Source organism: Dunckerocampus dactyliophorus, chromosome 10 (genome assembly GCF_027744805.1).
Source record: "Dunckerocampus dactyliophorus isolate RoL2022-P2 chromosome 10, RoL_Ddac_1.1, whole genome shotgun sequence".
NCBI lineage: Eukaryota > Metazoa > Chordata > Actinopteri > Syngnathiformes > Syngnathidae > Dunckerocampus > Dunckerocampus dactyliophorus.
In genome coordinates this window covers 12449016-12472778 of record NC_072828.1, presented here as the reverse complement: position 1 = coordinate 12472778, position 23763 = coordinate 12449016, and the positions used below count along the sequence as shown (strand labels likewise).

Below are 23763 nucleotides of genomic sequence, written 5' to 3'. Positions count from 1 at the left end.
TAATTGCAGCATTTACGGGAGTGATATTGTTTGTGTTTTCTCATGGTCCACTTTGGAGGTTCCCTGTGCTCTGTCATTCCGATACAGCTCATAGCCACTAGGGGGCATAAATGCACGGCATATATGATATGTTGTCATGTACAAGTATTTGTCTCTGTTGATTTTTGAGGGAAGTACTGTAACTGCAACTGCGGATCCAGAGCAGTTTGCTGCAAGTAGACCAGATCATCATGCCGTAAGCGTCACATCAGGTCACCATGGCTCACATTGTGCTCTTTGCACTCAGAGGGCAGAGAAAGGGGGGTGTACAGGGCACTGTGGCCAGCTGGAATGCACCAGAGTCCAGACACAGACGAGGACAGCGTGCCCAAGGGTGACCCAAAGGAGATATGAAGGCCCTCGCTTCTTGCCCTCACCGTGAACCCTCCTCTCCTGGACTCACCATCTCGTGTTTCCCGCTGTATGAAACGAGACCTCGCCGAGCAGAGAGCGCGAGTCAATGGTCAGGAACAATCTAGGCGTCTGTCATCGTGCTGTGCCTCTGCCAAGAAGAGCGTGCAGCGGGCCCCTCTCTTTGTGTCAAGTATCATGATGCCTTGGGCCTTCATCCTTTCAACGAGATGACGGGAGGAGAGCCAAGTAGGGATGAGAGCAACCCTCAAACCCCCATGATCATACGGTCACGGCGGGCGGCGATAACCTCATTATTATGCAGAAGGTAGCCCGACAGTTTCCTGTCAGCGCTGCGGTTATTTATTGCGGCATACGTGCCAAGAGAAGGCCACACACACCCTGTCTTTCTTTTATTGTCTATAATTGGCTTCATGCTGCTGCAGCGCCAGCACAGATAAATTTACGCTTTGCTGAAGATGACTTGCATCGTCCGGTGCTATATTTATTGTGAATTAGCATAGCACGGCATTGGTACTACAGCCACATTGACAATTAAGTGCAACGCAATTCATATTGACAGAGTTTAGCTTTTTCTTTGGCATTTCTTGTGTTATTTTCTTGTGATGTCAGCACAGAGGGGTACCAGTGATGGCAAAGACGAATCACCAGCCCCGTGGAAGAGATGGCATCTGTACAGCCGTCCGCCACGCACCATAAACAGCCCGCGTCAGTTGACTACACGCATTTTGGGGTTCAACCCAAATTTTTGGGGAAAAATATACCTCAAACGTCAATGTCATCATGCATGACATCAACGGCGCTCACAAGCAGATTTTCAGATTTTTTCTTTTTCATTGCCACAGAAGAATACCAGCAATGGCAAAGAAGAAAAGTGTTATTATAACCATAGAAGCAGAAATATATATTAGACAGTAACATAACACTGCTCAGTACAGTGTAATCAATTAAATATTAATTACATACTCTTATTGATTTGTTTTACATTCAGCAGAACGTCCCCAAAAATGGTACAATTTTGAGAACAACCCAAATCTTCTGGAAAAAAATATGCCTCAAAAGTCAACAAATCTCACACGTGTCTAAGGGATTGAGTCTGTATGTTTTTGTGCTTTTTCTTTGGCTTTTTTGTGTTATTTGCCATCACAGAAGGGTACCAGTGATAGCAAAGACAAACCACCAGCTCAGTGGGACAGACGGCATCTGTACACCCCCCCCACCATGCACCACAAGCACCACAGGTGAGAGTTTGTTACATACAGGGGTACCCCAAAAAGTGGTACAATTTGGAGTTTGACACAAATTTTCAGGAGAATATGCCTCAAAAGTTTGTGTTTTTTACTTTTGATTTTTGGGGGGGGGGTGGTTGTCATGCCACCACAGAAAGTTACCAGTGAGGCCAAAGAGGAAAAGTATGACGATAACCACAGAATCAGAAATGGAACTTAAAGCTGGAAAGGGAGGTCTGGCTGCTACATGATAGTAATACGTATAAAAGGCCAGTAGGAAACACTATCGCTCTGCAAGCTCCTTTCTGTTGCCTCTCCATTACGTTTCTTCAAAATGTGATTAGTTTTACTTAATTTTAGTTTTATTGCACAATGGTTAACTTGTCAGTATAGTTGGATGACTGCACAGTTACCAAAGGTTTTATGATGGTGACAGTTTGAGCTTGCAATAAAAGAATGCACTTTACATGATTTCCTATAGTAATAATACTTCTTAATTATGTTAGGGGTTAGCAAATGAGGGTGTATACGTCACACAAACACAGAATGACTGGCTATTAAGCTTGTTATATAGTCTCGTCAACCTGTGAATAACATGACTCCTTTGTATCATTTCCAGATGTCCCCCAAAACCCACCAGTGGAACAGAGGATACAGACACCATGCGGATGGTACGTGTTCCTCAAAACAGCTTCATTGATTTTAAAAGTGTTTGAACTGAAATTTTTGACCAGCAGGGGGCATAAAAATGCTTTGAATAACTGCCATGCTGTATGTCAGCACCACTTTCTGCACAAATACCGCAGGTCCATGTTCTACGCATGCATGAAAATCATTGTACATTGTCATGAATGTTGATATAAATGCAAAAGCCAAAGGAAAAGACGGGAAAAATTTGCTCAGAACAAGCAAGGTAACCATAAAGTGGAACATTAACGTGATGCAACATAACGACATAAGAAGCTGGATGACCTCAAACCTTTTACTATTAAACTCAGATAAAACTGAAATCATAGTCCTTGGTTCCCAGCACCTCAGAGACAAGGTTGCCAATGATATTACTGCCCTAGATGGTCCATCCCCCACAATACAGTCAGAAACCTTGGTGTCATCTTCGATTAGGACCTTTCCTTTAGTTCCCAAATACAAATAAGTGTCAAGAACAGCATTTTTCCATTTACAAAACAAAGAAAATCAGAAAATTCCTGCCACTACCAGATGCAGGAAAACTTGTTCATGCTTTTATGACCTCCAGGTTGGATTATTGGTCTCTTAGGTGGCCCTGAGAAATCTTTAAAGACCCTTCATCCATCCATCCATTTTCTATACTGCTTCTCCTCATTTAAAGACCCTTCAGTTTGTCCAAAATACCGCCGCACAAATCTTAACCAAAAGAAGAGATCATATCTCACCCTTATTAGTATATGTTAAAGAGCTCCTAGAACCCCATCAACCCAGGAGAACACTGCTCTCCCAGAATTTACAATTACTTGCCACTCCTTGAATTTTTAGAAGTAGAATGGAAGGTAGAGCATTTAGTTATCAGGCTCCTCTGTTGTGGAACCGTCTCCCCTACTCAATCCGGGTAGCAGACACCCTCTCACTATTTAAAAGTCAAATCAAAACCTACCTCTTTGCTAAAGCATATAGTTAGAACTGAGCTCTGATACGCTGATATGTATCAGAGACACTCCCCTATGTTCCTTGGAGTAAGACTAAGACTTCTGGCTTAATCTACTGTCTATCCGTCTACTGTACTCTCTTTTTATATCTAAACCGGTCGAGACAGACAGAGCCTGGGTTCTGTTCAAGGTTTCTTCCCCAGAGGGAGTTTTTCCTTGCCTCCCTCGCCAAGTGCTTGCTCATGTGAGGTTTCAGTCGGTTCTTTGTTTTCATATATGTGACCTTCATGTGTAACGCGCCATAAGAGAACTGCTGTTGTGGTTTGGCGCTATATAAATAAATGGAATTGAATTGAAACCAATCCAGGCCAACTGAAACGTGCAATCGCAGTCACGTGTGCAGTCCACCTTTTAGTCCAGGTCAACACTTGGGCATTAATGGGCATTTCCTGTCAAACAGGAAGTGCAAGACTCCAGCAGAACAATTTGTCACCTTTGTGCCAACCAGATCACATCCCTAATCTAGCTTGGCATTGCACCCCCAGCCAAAGCTGTACACGCCTAGACCCCACTCTGTCTGGTCAGCGCATGATGGAATGAATAGGAACAGCAACACTGGTACCATTGTAAAGCACTGAAACATAATGCACGTACTCGTATAGGAACAGGTATGGAATTATTATTATTACAGTTGCCTGTGCCAGGTGTATTATTGCCGGTATGTGAATACTAAAAAAATAATTGGGATAGGGATGCTGGTGGTTGGAAGGGGTAGAGGTATACTGTAGGTATCGATATAGATAAGTAGTATAAATATACTAACAACTTGATTTTGTTTTGTTTGTTTCTCCTAATAATACAACTTTTAAATATAATGATATAATTTTCAGCTCTATGCTACTAAAATGATATTATCTTTTCTCATATTTTAATCTTATAAATCCATCCATCCATCCATTTTCTATACCGCTTCTCCTCTTTAGGGTCGCAGGGGCATGCTGGAGCCTATCCCAGCTGACTTCGGGCGACAGGTGGGGTACAAACCTGGACATTCATACCTATGGACAATTTAGAGTCTCCAATTAACCTAACATGCATGTTTTTGGATATGGGAGGAAACCGGAGTACCCGGAGAAAACCCATAATTGTGCCTTTTCTTCCCTCATTAGAATGAGTTTTTTTTTATCTTAATATTTTTGTCATGAACGGTGTAAGGCCAGGTTTAGATCCTAAGATGAAGATAAATGAGACCAAAAAAGTACAACGAAAAGTTTATAACAGAAAATCCCTCCACAGAAGGAAAAAAGGCATACAAAAAGATAAACTGGAAACAAAGAACTAAATACGGCAGAAGCCAAAAAACTAACTAAAGACGCTGCAGAAAAACTAGCAAGAAAATACAAAATACGAAGAACTAAAGGTGCTGTCGAGAACCAGGCAAGAAGCAATGATAACAATAGCGCATGACAATTTTGACTTTATTCTTGTAAAATTACAGCTGTTTTTTTTTTCATTTCTGCTGTTTTTCAACTTTATTTCAACTTTCTTCTTATAAATGTTTTTCCTCACAATTCTGACTTTATTTAGAACTATTTATTTATTTATTCACATAACAACATAACCTTTTCCGCAACCTAATTTTCCAAAAACTACAACATTATTTGTTGTTTGCTTTTTAATACTATTACAACTTTTAAAAAATAACATTTTTGTTTAATATTTCAACTTTATGCTAAAATCTCTTTTCCTCATAATATTACAATGTGACTTTTTCTTGTTAGATTACCACTTTTTTCTCTTAATATTTTGACTGCCCCTGAGCTGCTCTTTGTATAGATAAAGAAATATGTGTGTATGAATGTGTATATGTATAGAAATAAATACAAGAATCCTGTTGGTATTGGCATAGAAATAGTAGAGATATCGGTATAGATAAAGGCATGAAAAATAGCGTATGTGTGTATACAAACAGTGTTGGTAGTGCTGCTAGTATGGGTACATATTCATTGAAGATGAATACTATACGGTATGAATACTGTGGTTATAGCTTATCGATATGAAGGAAATGCATGAAGTGCATGTATAGGAGTTGTGTGGGTATACAGTAGGTATTGATCAATTAATACACTAGGTCCCCAACTTACAAACACCCGACTAGCGAACATTAGCGGATACGAACACAAGCCGACTGGTCTATATTTTATTTTATTTTGCCTTGTAGTCGCTCAATCAGTATTTATACTGCTACTGTACATGCTTGACCAGTAGAGGGCACTGTGACACTGCTAATGGGACCAACAGAGGAAGAGTTAGACACTGGGGAGATAAAGCTAAATTATACAACCCGGACAGAGCGTGTGATTAAAGTTTATGAAGAGTTAATAGGCCTGCTTAGTTCTACACCACCCACAGAACACTACCTCTTTTAGAAGAGTCTAATGATGACGACGATTTGTCCTTTTTTTCAATATCTCCTCCTCCAACTCCACCACAACGACGTATGCTCGACCACTCCTCTTCAAAGGTAAATAACATTTATCATTACGTATTATTATATCATTTTTATTATTGTTTTTTCATCAATTATCCTCGTTTAATATTACTACTGCATCCAAAGTCATATTTACATACATACACATATACTGTATATATGTATACACATACATGTAGTACCTATATCATTGGTAATATTACCTTTTCCCCTCCTTAAGAACAATTCAACATAAGAACGGTCGTCTGGAACCAATTGTGTTCGTAAGTTGGGGACCTAGTGTAATGTACAGTATGTATAGAAAGAGTGTCAATATAGGAATAACTATAGGAATAGCTAAATGAATAATTATTGTATACCAATGGTCTCTGTGTATGAACACTTTGAATATACTGTAGATCAGGGGTCACCAAAAAAGGTTGGTGACCCCTGCTGTAGACATATGCAGAATACTGCAGGTATAGTACAGCCAAAGGAATAGGGTATTGATAGCTTGATTGATTATGGTATAGAAAGAGGTATATGAATATTGTAGGTGCTGTATCAATAAAGAATAGGACAGTCGTAGGTAGCTGCTCCCAATAATCCATTTATTTATTTCCCATACTCCCTTCTTCCCATCTTATCTTACTTCTGTGCCCTGCATCAAACGGCAAATCTATAAGCATTTGAATATTTATCAAATGTAGGCTTTAAAATTTGCTTTTATTATTTGTATGAATATAAATGGAATGACGTGTCTTTTATGACTGGCGGCAGTAATCTATTCAAGAAAATGGATTTATTAATATTGTATTAGTCACTATGAGATGACGCATTCGGGAATTTGAAGTTTTGTCTGCTGGAGAAGAGACAACAGTCTGCATGGAAGCCGTGTGTGGGAAGCTATTGTTTCTCTGATAAGAAGGCGAAACACAGGATAAACAATCACACTTTCACCTCGCTCTGTTTCCCGGCAGCATGCCGAAGGCCGAGGAAGGAATTGCTTGTGTCTTGTTTTGGAGAAAGCGTTTCAAAAGGATGCCATTTAAAAAAAAAATGCATATATGCTATTTTTCAGCAATTATCCATCCATTTTCTATGTCGCTTATCCTCATTAAGGTCGCGGGTGTATGCTGGAGCCTACCCAGCTGACGTTGTTGTTAGAGTGACAGAATTTTCCACTTTAGACTAAGATACAGTTTTCGAGAAGAGGGCAGAGTCTCACAGTTAAAAGACTTTCCTCCTGATGTTTGTTTGAGGATAATGGAAAGGTTAGCAGTTCACAGGAAACTGGCTCCAGTTTTAAGGAAAGGAACTGGAAGGAAGACAGTCTTTTGTTTTTCCCTTTTTAAGGTTACAGGGTAATTGGCAGAATGGTGCCAGCTTGCCACGTAAGGTCTTCTGGGGAGGTGATGACAAAGTGATGATAAAAATGGCTCCACTGTTGGGAGGTCAGCCAACCTGATATATTTGTATATTATTGTATTTTATTGTTCAAATGTACATCTGTCAGCTGCACCTGCATAATCTACTGTAATTATATCCAATAGGGCTGTATTTCAAAATATGCATTTTGACGACAAAAATGCACACAAAAAAAAAAACTGAATACGGCCTATTTGGCTGCGTTCACACTTGTGGTTTTAAAAAAAAATTTAAAAAGATACTTGGAGGACATTTCAGTGCAATTTAATTCAGTTTTTTTGTCATGTGACCAAAAGCTGTGGCGTAAAGAACATATGCAGAAAGCAAGGAAATTGGGCAGCTTTCATATTTATGTGATGTAATGATCTACTATATTGTACTATATTTGCCCACTTAGATTTCACAAAAATCATCTAAAATGTTCTAAAATATACCTTTAAAGAGAGCCATTGTCACGGAGGGCAAGGGCAGAGCAGAGAGACAGCACTCTGCATGCTTTTTGCTGTCATTTTAACATAGTGTAGGTCCATGTAGCGTTCGCAACGGACCTGAAGTGAACCAAACCACACCAGAGTTCACAAGAAAGCAGACCCCTCTCTGAAGCGGTCTCCCTTGTTTGGTGCAGCAGCAAAACCGAATCAGATGAGTCAACTGTGTTCCTTGAATTTTGTCCCAACTTGTCTTTCACCTTCCTGGCTTAAATATTTGTTATTGCTGTATTGTCTGCAGGACTAAGGAGTCTAACCAGACATCTACTGTTATCTTGCACTGCCGTGCACAAATGAAAAACCACGATAAGGAGAGCAAGCGTCACTTTTCCTTTCAATTTAAAATAAAATGGAACTTTCCCTCTCTGAGTCACAGGATATGTTTCATTCTGATTAAAAATGGCTCACTTCTTCCTGTGAGGGCTTTACGCTTGGCACACAGCCTCTGATTGTGTTTACAGTTAATTAAAAGTAAAAGTTTGATAGAGTTCTTTGCAGAGTTGTATTGTATCGTTGAAAAAAACATTTGCAGATTGTAGCCTCTTGATATTTTAATGAGTGCAAATGGGAAGCAATTATAGCACATCATTTGCCGTCATCCGTCCAGGTGATCTCATAGTCGCCGAAGGCACTCTTTAACTTCTCTGCTGATACAGAATGATCTGCTTTGCCAAAAGCCTGAAAATACAAGAGAAGCTGTAAAATGACAGCAGTATGGTATATATTAACCAGCCACAACATTAGGTACCCCTGCACAATCTAATGAGATATAAAACAATCAATTCTGTGTATATTTAACGATTAGAATGCTTTTTTTTCTAATAATAAAAAGGAACGCTGCTTGGATGGTTGTATTTATTTAATAGAATTTCTAAGTAATAATTTGATTTGTTCAATTCCAGTAGTACCTCGCATCATGTAAACCTCCTTTTACATAAATTTCACTGAACGTAAAGAATTTATGTAAATTTTTCGCATCGAAAAAGAAGAAAAAAGGGAAAAGTTGCCGATCGAAACAAAGCAGGAAATGATCCAGAAGCATGACGGTGGTATGCAATTAAGTGTTGTTGCTAGACTATACGGCTGTTCCCCATCGACCATTATACCTTATTTACCTTATTTTATATTGGATTGTTACTCTACTATGTTCATGCTGTTTTGTTATATTTTCCCACCATATTTGGTGGACTTTGAATATTTTGAAGGCCCAAAGGTGTGAGTTTGGGAAGATCTTGGAACGGATTAGGCTATTTACATGTATTTTATGCTTCGTATAACATAAAATCCCTATAACATAAAGGTTCTTGGAACGGATTATTTACGTTGTAGGGGCGTCTACTGTTTATTTCTACATTTTATAGTCTTTTATTTCATGGTACTGCAGTGCATTGAAAAGTCACATGGAAAGCAACATGAATTAAATCAATCTGCCACCCATCAAAGAGATGTTAGGAGGGATAAGAGTAGGTGCAGATGCATACAAATACAATCAAATAAATATAAGCATCATTAACTATTTTTTTAAAAGCCATGAAATGTATAAATTGATCATAGTAATCAGTTTCAAAATAATTATGTAAGATTATATTTTAAGCTTGAAATGATGGACAATTTAATTAATTATTCCAAATGTAATTAATTATTTCAAAGTTAATTAGTTGCATGTATAGTGTACCCTCACGGTTCACGCGGTTCAAGTGCAATTTTGCATGTGTTTTTTTTTAACAGCGTATGAACGCGTATTGTGTTCTGTGTCCTTGTGGCGTGTTCGAGCGATCTATCGGTGCTCTGTTGTGTGTCAGTTATTGTATTTACTACTGCTACCAGTAGAGGGTGTTGTATGCTCATGTGAAAGTTGGAGACGTGTAGCTCCCACTCGTCTCAGTATGTGTTTATGTGTCTGTAGGAACATATTAGGAACCCACAGTAGACAATAGCCAGCTATATTCATATATACAGTCCTCATTGCTGAAGGGAGAACCCGCCCATTGTGTTCTGCATCCTGATTGATTGGCTGTAGTCCATTGTCAATCTCCTTCGTGCCGTTTCCTGTTGTGGTCAACGGTCGCTAGCAAACTAGCTAACTGTGCGAGCTTGGAGGTGGAAAAGCACCACACAAGTGAAAGACCATTAACCATGGATACAAAAAAACACTGCACGGTCGACAAGGCAAGAGGAGTGAATATGCGTGAGTCACTTAATAATTTCTTCTGTCCAACCTAGTAGACTGATAATTAAAATTCAAACGAAATTTGAACTTTGAGAGTATTCAAACGAGAGAAATTTGAGAAAAGGTTATAATATAATATACTAAATAATATAATATAATATAATAATATACATGAATAAATACAATAAAACATATAAAACAACACATAAAATGCAGTGCTATTTAAATGTAAATAGCCATAAGCAGAAGTCAATGATGGATTAATCTTATTCAGTTCCTTTTTTTTTTTCTACCCAGAGAAATATCCAAACACATCTAGATAGCAAATGCTTTTGTCTGTATGTTTTCTGTGGCGAAAACAACTTGGAACCGGCTTATAATTTATCCACATATACAGTACATTTATCGTAACTATTGTGGCAACGTAATGTTGAAAAACGCCACTATGAGAATGTGAAATTTTCATTTTATTGTCGCTAATCGAAAATGCCGGGGTTCGACGCTACTTCCGGTTCACAGTCGGTGGCGGTGTCGTCTGTCTCAATGTGTATTCAACTTACAGTGGATTCTCCAAACACCCTGATTTTCTTCCCTTGACTGTTGTGCTCTATCTTCCCTCCGCCGAGGCACTGACACTCCATCCCCAAGGCCTTCATGGCAGGCTCGACCTTCTCAAAAATATGATCTGCAAATAATTGAGAGCACTCCATGAGTCAAATACAAACAGTGCAGCACCTGCTCTGACTAGTTTACCAGTGATGCATGTGTAAATACATGTGTTTATGGTGTTGTCGCTACACAATGCTCATGCTTAAGAGCAAGTTTAAAGGCAACATTATAGTGACTTTGCTGGTGCAAAGCCTTGACATTTCAGCATAACGGACTTACTGTGATACTCTGCACTTTTTGTACCGCGGACAATATCTTTGTGCACATCGCCATCTTTCACTTTCACTCGTACCAAAATGTACTTAAAAGTCCCCTCTGGATCGATCTCCACAACTGGGACTGTGGCCAGGGAGTCCGACATACTAAGTATTCTTTTATGACGCTTTAATCCACTCTCCACAGAGCTCAGGAACACTAACGCCTTATTAGGAAGCAAACAGCTACTTCCGGTCTTAAAGAGACCGGTGCTTTTGCATTTTTTTACTAGAGCTCCTCTCGCAGGGGCGCCCCCTATCGGAAGTGCTCACAAGAATGACACCATGCTACCAGTCTAATATGAGACTGTAAATTGTCCATAGGTATGCATATGAGTTGAATAGTTGTTTGTTTATATGTGCCCTGTGACAGGGAAACTCAAAGCCAGCTTGGATAGGCTCCAGCTCACCCGTGACCCTAATCAGGACCAGCAGTATAGAAAATGGATGGATGGAAGGAAGAGGAGCTGACCATTTAAAATCAGTCATAGAAAATAAGCTAATTGTCACATGTTGCGGAAGTTTAAAACAAATGTTTAAAAAAAGTGAATGCCTCCTCGGGGTCAATTAACGACGCTGCTATTCTTTTCAGGGGAAGGGGCGGAGGTGAAGAGGTGTCAGGCAACATGCAATGTTTCGCCTCAGAGAGGAAGGAAATGCACAATGTCACTTCTGGAAAGGCATGCAGCCAGCAGGCGCCTCCGCTCCAGCGCACCGCACATTTCCCATCCCGGGAGGCTCCTCGTAAAAAATACCAGTAAAGCCTTTGTAGTGGTGGCCATTGCATTGTCTTTGCTTTCCTTTATTGTCTTTTTTCTGCTCACTGTTAAAGGTATGTGCAAGTCCGTGGATTTTGTTTCCCCTGACTCCTGTAGAAGTTTCATCCTTCTGTGCATCTTACAGGAATGTCAGCCTCTTTAGGCATGCATTGTTCTAGACTCATACGTGATATTGCCACACTTTTTTTTATACTGTTATACTGGGAAAATGACTTTTAAAATGAGCTGATATTTTAAATATCCGTTTTTGCCTGTGTACACTAGCATTGCATATTCTACTATCCAATATGCTAACAATGGGTCAATAGGTATAAATGCAAGAATTTAGTTTGCATACAAATTGCACTGTACTACACAAAAAACATTCTTTAGGCATGCAGTGTTCTAGACTCATACTTGATATTGACGCACTTTTTTACACTTAGTTATATTGGAAAAGCTTTAAATGACTTCAAATGAGCTTTTGATATTTGATATTTTATTTATCTTTATTTTTGCATGTGTACACTGGTATAGTATGTTCTTATATGCAATACGCTAACAATGGGACAGTCGGTATACTCTAAATGCAACCATTTAGTTTGCATTTAAATTGCACTGTATGCCGCAAACAAATTCTGTAAATATCAACAGAGTAAAACAACCAGCTTTTTTCTGCTTCCACCATAATATGATTCATAATATGAGTCATTTTTAGTTTATATAATTTGTACAATGACAATAATTTAGAATAATACAGTATTAGAAGTAAAATGTATTTTATTATTTTTGTTATTTATTATTTTGAGTGAATTGTATTTATATTTGTTTTTATTTTTATTTAATTGTATTCCATATTTTAATATTCCTAATTGTTGCAATTTTATTTATTCCTTTTATTACTGTTAATAATTATATTCCCCGCTTTGGAATGTTTAGTGAATTGGGCAGCAGCGGTGGGTGGGAATTTCCACCAAAAAGGTGACGACGGCTTCCAGGAAGGCAGGACCGTGCAGATGAGGATTATATAAGGACAGGCAGCAGAGCACACTAACTAGAATCATCACAGCGAGTGGACCAACAAGACTTGAAGACATCTACAATAAACCATACATCTAAAATGGTGAGTGTGAACTTTTGACAAATAGAAATACAAAAGTATATCTACAGTATATGGTTGGTTGTAACCACCTTTTTGCTTCTTACAGGAACTCTGCTGTGGATTAAATGGCAAAAAGTACACCTCATGGACCATCTTGGCTTTTACTTTCTCAAGTATGCACTTACTCCAGTGAGAATGCTACCTAAACATATCTGTTATATAGTGTTTGCCTCATCATTCAACATGTGCTTCTTTGCCTCCACCTTCAGTGTTGTGCATGCAGACGAGCGTCGAGTGCTGGTCCTACTTCTACTCCAATGGCACCATGACCTGGGAGGAAGCCCGAGCGTGGTGCAAGGAGAGCTACACGGACATGGTGGCAATCCAGAACCAGGAGGAGATTGCACATCTCAACAGCTGGCTGCCCAAGAAGCCCGGCTACTATTGGATCGGCATCCGTAAGATCAACAGCACCTGGACGTGGGTTGGCACCAACAAGGCTCTCACGGCCGAGGCCACCAACTGGGCTGAGGGGGAACCCAACAACGGCAAGAACGGGCAGGTCTTGGGCGAGAGGGAGGACTGTGTGGAGATGTACATCAAGAGAAGTTCGCAACCTGGAAAATGGAACGATGAGCGATGCAAGAACAGCAAAACAGCTTTGTGCTACACCGGTGAGGCCAAAGGCACTATATTGTTATCCCGTATATATATGTCTTAAATTCAAGCACCTAATCTTCTTCTTGTCTCAGCTGCTTGTCAGACAGACTCATGTATCCATGGAGAATGTGTGGAGACCATTAACAGCCACAGGTGCGAGTGCTTTGAAGGCTTCTATGGAGACAAGTGTGAGCATGGTAAGCATCTACAACTGTTTTTTTAAAGCAGCTTTTTACAAGCTGTTAGAAATGTAGGAAAAAAATGCAAGCACAGATCATTTATATACAGCACTGACCCAATATAAGATGACCCTGAATACAAGACGACACAAAATTATGTGTGTCTGTAGCTTTAATGCTAGTGAGCTGTGTTTGCCCGCCTCTGTCTCCAACAGTGTATGACTCCAAGAAGTTCTATTGTGCACTTTATCTACTTTTTACATTTACACTGTAACTCTGCACATGTTCAACACAATATAGATATAGATAGATCGATAGAGAGAGAGATAGATACTTTATTAATCTCCAAGAGAAATTCACTTTTCCAGCAGCTCTGCACAAATGTCATAATTAACTTAATATCACATACACATACATACATATATATCACAATATTACATACATAGTGATGAGATTTACAGCTCCCACATCTGTGGCTTCAGTTTAAAATGTGTAGCAAAGCCTTTCTTGCTCCCAAAAGAGGCGCAAGCAAGTGAGGGGAATGCAAATTTTTTTTTAGTTAGAACGGCATTAAAAAGTCACTTTTGCATAATAAGAAACCTTTAAATCGTGCATCCTTCCCACAATAATATCCTACTGTAATCTTGTTTATTTTGTCTGTGGCAGTGTTTCAGTGCAACAAAGATGAGCTGAGCGTCCCTGCTAAGGGGAGCGTAGACTGCACTGGCAAGTACGGCGACTTCTCCTTTGACGCCCTGTGCCAATATTCCTGCGAGGAGGGCTACCAGCTGAACAGGCCGGGACCCTTGAGGTGCACCGCCTCCAAGAACTGGTCAGAGCCGCCTCCTACATGTGAAGGTGAGTGGAAGTTTTTGAATCAGTCATAATACACAGTGAACAATTTGATCATGTGTTCATCATGTGCCTCAACAGTGGTCCAGTGTGAGGAGCTGTCGCATCCAGATAGAGGATCTGTCACATGTCAGGACCCTGTGGCAGCCTCAAGCTTCCAGTCCACATGTATGTTTACCTGCCATGAGGGATATGTGCTATCTGGCGCTGAGTCTCTGCAATGTGAAGCATCAGGAAGCTGGAACGCCTCACAGCCAACTTGCGTTGGTATGTGCAACATTTTCATTAGTTCCAAGTCTTTAACGTTTGTCAGCTTTTAGCTAAAAACTTATTTTATATTCCAATGCAGCTGTCCAGTGTCCCGCTCTCTCTGGCTTACAAAACGGTACAATCAGCTGCGGGGAGGATCCAGATACGAGGTTCAGCTACGGGAGCACCTGCACTTTCAGCTGCTCCTCAGGCTACCAGATGGTGGGGGCGAGCACGGCGACATGCACGTCAGCTGGAGAGTGGAGTAAGATGATGCCTCACTGCCAAGGTGAGGGCACAGTGCACTTTGTGAGGGTGTTTTGGATGACCATTTATTCCACAAACATGAATGCTCTAATGACCTCATATCAAATATTCTACTTTGAAACTTATTTTTGGAAAATACTGCATATTTTGTGATTTACCAATGTCAAAAATTGGGTTTATTTTGGACACAAAGCCGTAAACCTTAAAAAAAATAATAAAAACTTAATATCAACGGACAGATCTGAAGTTGATCTAGAGATTTAAGCATTGAAAGTAAAAAAAAAAAAAAAAAATGAATATATGACTTACTTATTATACACTTATGGGCGTGGCCCAAACAGTGTCTATTCAACTTTGGTGTGAGGAACTTTCAAGCATGCATTAAGGGTTAAATCGTGCATCCTTCCCACAATAATATCCTACTGTAATCTTGTTTATTTTGTTTGTGGCAGTGGTTCAATGCAACAAAGATGAGCTGAGCGTCCCTGCTAAGGGGAGCGTAGACTGCACTGGCAAGTACGGCGACTTCTCCTTTGACGCCCTGTGCCAATATTCCTGCGAGGAGGGCTACCAGCTGAACAGACCGGGACCCTTGAGGTGCACCGCCTCCAAGAACTGGTCAGAGCCGCCTCCTACATGTGAAGGTGAGTGGAAGTTTTTGAATCAGTCATAATACACAGTGAACAATTTGATCATGTGTTCATCATGTGCCTCAACAGTGGTCCAGTGTGAGGAGCTGTCGCATCCAGATAGAGGATCTGTCACATGTCAGGACCCTGTGGCAGCCTCAAGCTTCCAGTCCACATGTATGTTTACCTGCCATGAGGGATATGTGCTATCTGGCGCTGAGTCTCTGCAATGTGAAGCATCAGGAAGCTGGAACGCCTCACAGCCAACTTGCGTTGGTATGTGCAACATTTTCATTAGTTCCAAGTCTTTAACGTTTGTCAGCTTTTAGCTAATAACTCATTTTATATTCCAATGCAGCTGTCCAGTGTCCCGCTCTCTCTGGCTTACAAAACGGTACAATCAGCTGTGGGGAGGATGCAGATACGAGGTTCAGCTACGGGAGCACCTGCACTTTCAGCTGCTCCTCAGGCTACCAGATGGTGGGGGCGAGTACGGTGACGTGCACGTCAGCTGGAGAGTGGAGTGAGATGATGCCTCACTGCCAAGGTGAGGGCGCAGTGCACTTTGTGAGGGTGTTTTGGATGACCATTTATTCCACAAACATGAATGCTCTAATTATGTACCTAAACAATAATTGCAAAGATGTGCAAAGTCATTGTGACAACTACATTTTGAACTTTGAACTGATTCGGAGTGCATGAGAAATGGACGGAACACACAACTCTCTTTGATTTTAACAAGTATATTGCACAACATGGCAACAACAGAACCAATGTTGTAATAGCAATGAGGGCTAGCATTAATAGTGCAGATGAGTTCATTATAAAAAAGTGTAACACACATGAGTTTCACACCAACAACTGAGTAAAAGCGCATCCGACATTTTAAAGCGCACGCAGATGTAGATAACGCTGCTGGATGCCGACCACTCACGATACTTAAAATGCAGCTAGTGCCATGTTGTGGCGTTATTAAAAGGCTTCATCAGCCACAGCCATTAACTTACCAAATATAATAGTCCCTTGTTTCTCTCCAATAGAAGCACGTTGCCAAATAGTGAGCCCACACTCGCTGTTGACGCCAGTGGGTAGAGAGTCATTATTGTTATTATTCATGTCTTTTCTGCAGCAATAACATGCCCCGCCCCTGACGTTCCCAAGAGAGGCCACCTGAACTGCACTCCCTCCCTCTTCCCATCCTCGATCCTTTACCCACACGATACAGTCTGCACCTTCAGCTGCGATGAAGGCCATCAGCTCCAAGGTGCCCTCAGCATGGCGTGCACACACTTAGGCCAGTGGACCGCTATGCCTCCAACATGCTCAGGTATTAAACTGCATAGAAAACCCCTTGAATGCTCCAATATGAGTCAAATGTCCATGATTCAGACATTAACCTCTCTGTCTCTGCAGCTTCCACGTCTCAGCTAAGTGCCATTACGGCTGGTGCAACAATAGGGGGCGCTGTGTCCCTGTCCACTCTGTCTCTGGTGATGTGGGTCCTGAGACGATTGAGGAGGAAAGCAACCAAGTTTGAGTTGAGCAGGTAAGACTCCCTTCAGTCATCCCTTTTTTTTCTTGAATCCACACCTTGGAGGACAAATGATCATTTAGGATTCAAAGAATTACTGAGCTCATATGTTGTCTTTTTTGCCCCTCACAGCAACTCTGACATTGAGGATCCTCCCCAGGTCTACAAAAACAGCATCGACAGTCTCATCTAGGACAGATGCCAACAGTGATTTCACTTTTTTTAAGCAGAAAAACAAAGAAAAAAAGAAAAATGTTGTGCTCTGTGAATGTCATTGACATGTATTTCCTCCCAGAGGGAGGTTTGTTTTTGTATTGAGCACATTGTTCTACACCTTCAGGAACATGCTGGAAAAGTGTAACGTTATGTGACGTATCATGCACTGCCATGTCCTCACTAAACTGTGACTTATTTAGTATATTTATGGCATATTTTCTTACTATTTATGTGTGTCTTTTACACAAACCACTTTTACAAATTTCTTATTAGGACACCTATTGTATGTTTTAACTCAATGCATTGCTGCAATAAAAAACATCTATGTAACTCCAGTGATGGTGAGCTGAAGTGTTTATTTACTCCTACTCCATAATAGCTAAAACAAAAATGAGTCCATACGTCTCATCTCTAGTTTAGCTAGTAGCATTTAGCTCCACAAAGGTAAACAGCTCCATAAAGGAAAGTAAGTTGTAAGTGTTTATCATAAGCTTAAATGTATCTGGGCCGCACGGTGGCCGAGTGGTTACCGTGTTGGCCACACATCAGGAGATCGAGAAGATCTGGTTTCGAATCTCCGTTAGGCATTTCTCTCCGTGCGTGCGTGGGTTTTCTCCGGGTACTCCGGTTTCCTCCCACATGACAAAAATATGCATATTAGGTTAATTGGAGACTATAAATTGTCGACAGGCATGGTTGTTTGTCTATATGTGCCCTGCGATTGGCTGGCGACCAGTCCAGGGTGTACCCTGCCTCTCACCCGAAGTCAGCTGGGATAGGCTCCAGCATACCTGCGACCCTTGTGAGGACAAGCGGCATAGAAGATGGATGGATGAATGTATCCAAAACCGGTTATACAGCAGACAAGATTTTTCGTATTATTATCAGCCCCTTACTATAACAGCAAGTTGTGTAAAAAGTACTGAAACATTGAAACGTTGAACGTTTGCAGGTTATGCTGCTGGGGTGTCCAAACTTTTTCCACCGAGGGCCACATTCGAAAAAATGAAAGAATGAAAGGGCCACTTTGATATTTTGTAAACCAACACATGTAGATACAATAAGAAGTTATACAGTCATGGAAAAATGATTAGATCACCCTTGTTTCTTCAGTTTATTGATCCATTTGAATGCCTGGTACAACTACAGGTACATTTGTTTGGACAAATATAATGATAATAACAAATATAGATCATAAGAGTTGAATTGAAGAGCTGATATCGAGCAACGTCCATGGTTTTCTTGATAATAACCAAAATCACTTAAGTTCTTACATGATAGCTATAGCATTGTACTGCCAAACAATGTAACTCTTATGAGCTATTTTTGTTGTCGTTGTAATATTTGTCCAAACAAAGGTACCTTTAGTTGTATCAGACATTAAAATGAACCCTTGGCGATAAACAAAGCATATGCACAAGTGTCCATCTTGTCACTAGACTTTTTTTAAGGCTAGTTATTGATATTACACTCAATCTGTGTCTTGCTTGTGTGTCATTAAAACTGAAACTAAGAAAAACAATAATCAATTGAGGATTTGCTTTTAAACCTTGTAGAAAATAAAACGTTAAATGAACTGTGGTGCATGTCTTCACATCCACATGAAAAGCTGGCGGGATGTCACACATACGCTATTCCTGCATGCTGACCTTTGCTCCACAGATGGTTTTCTGTGTTTCTGTTGTCATGTCAGAATTCAGCAGCAGCAGCAGAGGAAGACATTTCCAGAGAAGATAACAGTATTCCATTATTGGCCCCACAGTGGGGAAATTCATGTTGGCACATCATAACGACTGTTTTTCCTCAATCAGCACTTTGGAGGCACTGAGTTTATGTAACCATTTCTGAAAGAATGGAAATAGAAATAATCTGTTCCGGGGTTAAACCTTTGCCCACAGGCAGAAAGAAACTTGCATTATTGTGATGGAGTAGTTGTTTTTTTTATTTATATCTTGTTATGTCACTACCCCTATCAGTCATCGCATGCTATCACCTTGTGCGGGAACATCCAGGTATTGTCCTGACCAGCATGGGATCATATAAGAGCTCACCAATGGTTGGCTGCAACAGAGTGTTGACGACAACTCATCTAGCTCTGGAAATGATTTAGAAACTAATTTTATTCATAAATGTGCTGCTGTTGCAGGTAAGTCAAGGTCACTCTAATTAAGCATCACTGGCAAAGGTCTTATATTGGTTTCTAATTTGTAGGTTGTTAAAAATGAAGTGGACGTGGACAATGCTGCTCCTCGGTGGGTACTAAATCTTTTTTAAATAATAATGAATTATAAAATAATTATTTCTTTTTTTGGTATGGGTTCACAGAAGTGTTCCTAATATTTTGGTCACCTCAATTAACAAACCATCGTCATGCAAGTTGTCAGTAAATCTCTAAATCTAAAAATTACAGTGTTTTTTGGTCGTGCTATCATAGAAGCAAACTGGTGATGAGGAGAGAAGTGTGATGATAACCGTAGAAAGTACTGCAAAAAGCTTTGCTGTTTTTGAGGACAAACTGCAAAACCCTAGTCGGAGATCCTCTATATTACAGGAGCACTCTGCTGTTTTTGTGGTGCTACTGCAAAAATGCCAGTTCATGATGCTCTATATGACAGCAATCCTCTGCTGTTTTTGAGGAGCTGCTCCAGAAATGCTTGTCAAAGATCCTCTAAGAGTGCCCTGCTGTTTTTGTGATGCTACAGAGAAAATGCTGGTCGAAGGCCCTCTATATGGCAGGAGCACCCTATTCCAGAAATGATTAATAAAGATCATCTATATGACAGACATTGTCAAAGATCCCCTATAATATGACAGGAATCCTTTATCATTCTTAGGGACCTACTGCAAAAATGCTAGTCAAAAATAGTCTATATGACCGACTGGAAAAACGCGAGTCAAAGATCCTCTATAACGGAGGCTGCTTTTGAGAATTGAAGGACAACTTAAGCTGACTTTAACTGTACTGTCCGAATATACATCAGGGGGCTCTTTAGTGGGGATCTGCTCAGGATGGACATACCACCACTCCAACACCACCATGAATTGGACCCAGGCCCGGAAGTGGTGCAGGAACAGGTACACGGACATGGTGGTCATCCAGAGCCAGGATGAGAACGACAAGCTGGTCTCCTTTTTGCCAAACAAGATCTCCAGCCCCTACTACTGGCTGGGACTCACCAGGACGCAGAAGGGGGGGAACTGGACGTGGATCGGGAATAACAGCACGTGGATGGGCGAGGAGTCGTGGGCGGAAAACGAGCCCAACAACAACCACAGCATGGCCGTCTGCGTGGAGATCTACGTCAACAACGGCACCAACAGAGGGAAATGGAACGATGAGAAGTGCGGCCAGAAGAAATTTGCAGTTTGCTATCGAGGTTGTTTCGATGTCATGGTTTGGAGCGTGGCAGAGGAGGGACTTCTATTGATTTTCCTCTTGTTTGTCCTGGCAGCTCAATGTAATGCCACCATATGCGGACGAGGGCAATGTCGGGAAGCTGTTAACAACTTTACCTGTCTGTTTGAGGCCGGCTTTGTGGGAGACAAGTGTCAAACAGGTAAGGGGAGTTCACCATACTTTACTGTTTACTGATACTGATACGTTATTGACCAATTTCTCCATTTTGAAGCAAGAATCCTACTGATTTTTTAAGACAAGTGTCAAAGGCCACACAGTTGTATGGACAGCATGTGTTTGTCAGCAACCTACTAGTCACAAGTGTGACGCGGTAGGCCGGTAAAGCAAGAACCCTATTGATTTTTTGTCAATATTCTACGCATGCTGATACACAATTGAGCTGTGTGAGAGATTTAAAGTCAATCTGATTTAAGGAGTTCACACTTTAAGGTTAATTACACCGCCGCCGTGTGGCGTATTTGTCAGAAAAATAACAGCACAAGGAACACGGAAGAGGTGCGTGTTTTGACATAATTACAACCTTTTGTGTGCAGTGGTTCAGTACGAGAAGTGTCTTATGTCATGAGAAAAGCCCAGAGGTTGTTAGAAGTAGTCGGCTTTAATCCTGTTATCCTTTTTATCTAATTTCAGCTAAACAGAGTCTTAATGATACCGTGTTGGCAGGAACTACTTTTCCATCAGCCTCTTATTGTAAGTATTCCATTTAGTGATGATTTAGACTAAATAATGCAACTTGGGTGTGGGTCTTGTCAATACCACAATGGAAACTAAGTACTGTGTTCATGTACTTCAAAGTAAATGAGGATAAAGGTCTCAAAATCAGAGTTAGTAAAGAATACGCAAAGAACATATTACAGTGGAACTTCCAGGCTGTTACAGGCATTTTTTCCCATTGGAAATGATCTATTTTCTATACCCCTTGTCCTTATTAAGGTCACAGGTGAGCTGGAGCCTATCCCAGCTGCCCTTGCGAGAGAGGCAGGGTACACCATGGTCACCAGCCAATCTCGGGGCACTTCTCGACAAACAACCATTCACACCTATGGACAATAAACGGCTCCAGACTAGCATTTTTATGAGGAGCACAGTGGCCCCTAACTTAAAATTTTAAGAGCTCCAGCAGAAAATTTAGGGGCGCACACCGAAACTGACTTGCAAAGTAAATATTCACTTCATTCATTCATTTTCTCTCATTTTCACCGTATTACTGATAAATAATCAAATAATAAATGACAACTGTATTCTCTATCCATCCTGTTTGTGTCCCTGGCTTCTGGATGGCCTCATCGCTGGCATCATATACATCAGAACTCCAATACTGCCCTCTTTCCTTCTTCTTCGGTGTTTGTCTCCGTTCTTACTCTTTAGGAGTTAATGTCAGTTGGCAAACTAGCTCATTTGCGTGTTACTGTCGACTGCTGGGCTGAAGTGTGGAGCACAAGTTTGTCAGCAACAAAAAATATTCACAGATAATAAAATCAAATCAGCAAATGAACTGGTAAGGTTGCCAGCGTTTGTAAACATAAATAAAGGACACCCTGTTGGTGGGGCAACCAACCCGACTGTTTTGGGGTTTTTTTGCCTTTTGCCTGAATTATCTGACTATCTGACTGTGACTATCTGACTGTGACTATCCTAAAACCATTCGGAACTGTACAGGCAATGTAGTAAGTCGCATTTTAAAATTCTTAATTGTCATACAAATGTCCAAATAAGGTGTCCACTGTTAATATTATGATGTAAAAACAGTCGCAATCTCACTCTTCGACATTATTCATTTTCGCACAAGTGTAAAAAGACGTGAACCATCGTAAAACCGCAAAACAATAAAACAGTCTAACCATGTACCTGTGATACGCGATGGACCTTTTGCACATAACTTTACTCTTGTAAAGCTTCTGTGCCCCCAGCTGTGCACTGCACCCCCCTGTCTCACCCCAACGGATACCTCAGCTGCGCGGATGGGAACCATACAGTCAACTCAACGTGTCAGTTCAAATGTCACCATGGCTTCCTGATGATCGGCTCGGCAGACATCACCTGTGGAGTGACGGGGGTTTGGAGCAGCCCCGCGCCAACTTGTGCAAGTAAGTTGTTCAAGTGAAGAAGTGACTAAAGCTCTGTACAGACTGTCCAGCAGTATATATTTATTATGCACTATATTTATTATGACAGTAACACCAACAAGGGAGCAGATCTACACAATGTCACAGTACATGTTGGAATTCATCTTCATGTTTGGCAGCACTCATGCACCGTGCATAACTGTTGTCAACAAACAATTATCTCGCTGTTGAAATGTGAGGGGTGTGCACACCTTTGTGAGATACTATCTATGTGTTAGTATTATTAAAAGGTGAAATGAATGGCTATCATTGTTGATGCAAGTGCGTTTGTTTTGTCAGGGTACAAGCCCATCCTGATGGCTGTTGCAGGTTGCTGCACTCTCACTGTTTGCTGCTGCTTCGTGTGTTTTTGTGGCCTGAAGAACAGAAGTAAGAGGTTTTAACCACAAATTGTTAGAGCTATCCAAATTCACTGAGTCATCTCTTTGCTCAAACACTTGTAACAGGGAAAAAGCCAAGCAAAGAGAGGTCTGTGTCTCTCCATCAAAATCTCAACCATACTTTTAATATTTACACGAGTAAGCACTGTGTTTTCTGCCTGCCAGGTTGTCAGAGGAAACGACAGGGCCGTCTAGTCAGCTGTCGACATGAAGACGAACCGATGTTTCCATAACAAGTACCGTATACACAATTTGGTTCCGCTGTGGGACCCCCAAAAATATCATACATTGACAAACATCAACTTATGTTGTATATACTGTAGAAATGACACTTGAACCCTGCTGTAATTAGCATCTTGCATTATATCATTAGGCTACACAGCAGTCAGTGTTAAGTTTGTTAATGTTTTTCTCTACTGTACCTTTTCTAAAAAAAGATTTCATAAAGCATTTCTGTTGTAGAGTTTTATCCAGTCATCTACTTACTGTGTACTTTTCTGTAAAGTAAGTGCCGTATGGTGCTTTTTTTTACCCCATTTTGTCATGTTACAGTATAGTCTCCCCTCAGTTTTCTACACGTGAATAACAAGTTATTTCGTGTTTCAGTCTCTCAAGCAATAAGTACTAATGCACACAATATTGGGGTTGTTTTGCT

General features: G+C 40.7%; 3 protein-coding genes across 6 annotated transcripts; 2 read left to right on the top strand and 1 right to left on the bottom strand.

Annotated features, from left to right (window-relative positions):
- Positions 1–5742: 5742 nt before the first annotated feature.
- LOC129189326 (E-selectin-like) lies at positions 5743–17473 on the top strand. 3 transcript variants are annotated; one of them, XM_054790924.1, is made up of 15 exons: positions 5743–5786; positions 11334–11573; positions 12439–12622; positions 12708–12774; positions 12871–13275; positions 13354–13458; positions 14107–14298; positions 14374–14559; positions 14642–14830; positions 15261–15452; positions 15528–15713; positions 15796–15984; positions 16567–16764; positions 16851–16983; positions 17101–17473. In XM_054790924.1, the coding sequence occupies exons 3-15, from the start codon at positions 12620–12622 to the stop codon at positions 17159–17161; spliced, it is 2106 nt and encodes a 701-aa protein (XP_054646899.1). In that variant the 5' UTR covers positions 5743–5786; positions 11334–11573; positions 12439–12619; the 3' UTR covers positions 17162–17473. The 3 variants fall into 3 exon arrangements, with proteins under 3 accessions (XP_054646899.1, XP_054646901.1, XP_054646900.1); XM_054790926.1 differs by lacking the exon at positions 11334–11573 and having other exon boundaries at positions 5751–5786; XM_054790925.1 differs by lacking the exon at positions 5743–5786 and having other exon boundaries at positions 11181–11573.
- Positions 7455–10925, bottom strand: si:dkey-51e6.1 (uncharacterized protein LOC558617 homolog). The gene is made up of 3 exons (XM_054790929.1): positions 10707–10925; positions 10379–10503; positions 7455–8326 (listed from the first exon to the last, which is right to left on the bottom strand). The coding sequence occupies exons 1-3, from the start codon at positions 10846–10848 to the stop codon at positions 8234–8236; spliced, it is 360 nt and encodes a 119-aa protein (XP_054646904.1). The 5' UTR covers positions 10849–10925; the 3' UTR covers positions 7455–8233.
- Positions 17474–19213: 1740 nt separating the features above from the next.
- LOC129189327 (P-selectin-like) lies at positions 19214–23683 on the top strand. 2 transcript variants are annotated; one of them, XM_054790928.1, is made up of 9 exons: positions 19263–19330; positions 19396–19436; positions 20166–20259; positions 20330–20561; positions 20637–20741; positions 21233–21292; positions 22498–22689; positions 23008–23196; positions 23274–23683. In XM_054790928.1, the coding sequence occupies exons 3-8, from the start codon at positions 20194–20196 to the stop codon at positions 23109–23111; spliced, it is 759 nt and encodes a 252-aa protein (XP_054646903.1). In that variant the 5' UTR covers positions 19263–19330; positions 19396–19436; positions 20166–20193; the 3' UTR covers positions 23112–23196; positions 23274–23683. The 2 variants fall into 2 exon arrangements, with proteins under 2 accessions (XP_054646902.1, XP_054646903.1); XM_054790927.1 differs by having other exon boundaries at positions 19214–19330; positions 20166–20561.
- The last annotated feature ends 80 nt before the right edge of the window (positions 23684–23763 follow it).

Coding starts and splice junctions, on each gene's coding strand:
- si:dkey-51e6.1 (XM_054790929.1), bottom strand. CDS start 10,848: ATGTCGGACTCCCTGGCCACAGTCCCAGTTGTGGAGATCGATCCAGAG. Junction 10,504..10,706: donor AAAAAGTGCAGAGTATCACA/GTAAGTCCGTTA, acceptor AATTATTTGCAG/ATCATATTTTTGAGAAGGTC. Junction 8,327..10,378: donor GGGTGTTTGGAGAATCCACT/GTAAGTTGAATA, acceptor TTGTATTTTCAG/GCTTTTGGCAAAGCAGATCA.
- LOC129189326 (XM_054790924.1), top strand. Junction 15,714..15,795: donor CTCACAGCCAACTTGCGTTG/GTATGTGCAACA, acceptor ATTCCAATGCAG/CTGTCCAGTGTCCCGCTCTC. Junction 15,985..16,566: donor GATGATGCCTCACTGCCAAG/GTGAGGGCGCAG, acceptor TCTTTTCTGCAG/CAATAACATGCCCCGCCCCT.
- LOC129189327 (XM_054790927.1), top strand. Junction 21,293..22,497: donor TTTTCCATCAGCCTCTTATT/GTAAGTATTCCA, acceptor ACTCTTGTAAAG/CTTCTGTGCCCCCAGCTGTG. Junction 22,690..23,007: donor CCCCGCGCCAACTTGTGCAA/GTAAGTTGTTCA, acceptor TTGTTTTGTCAG/GGTACAAGCCCATCCTGATG.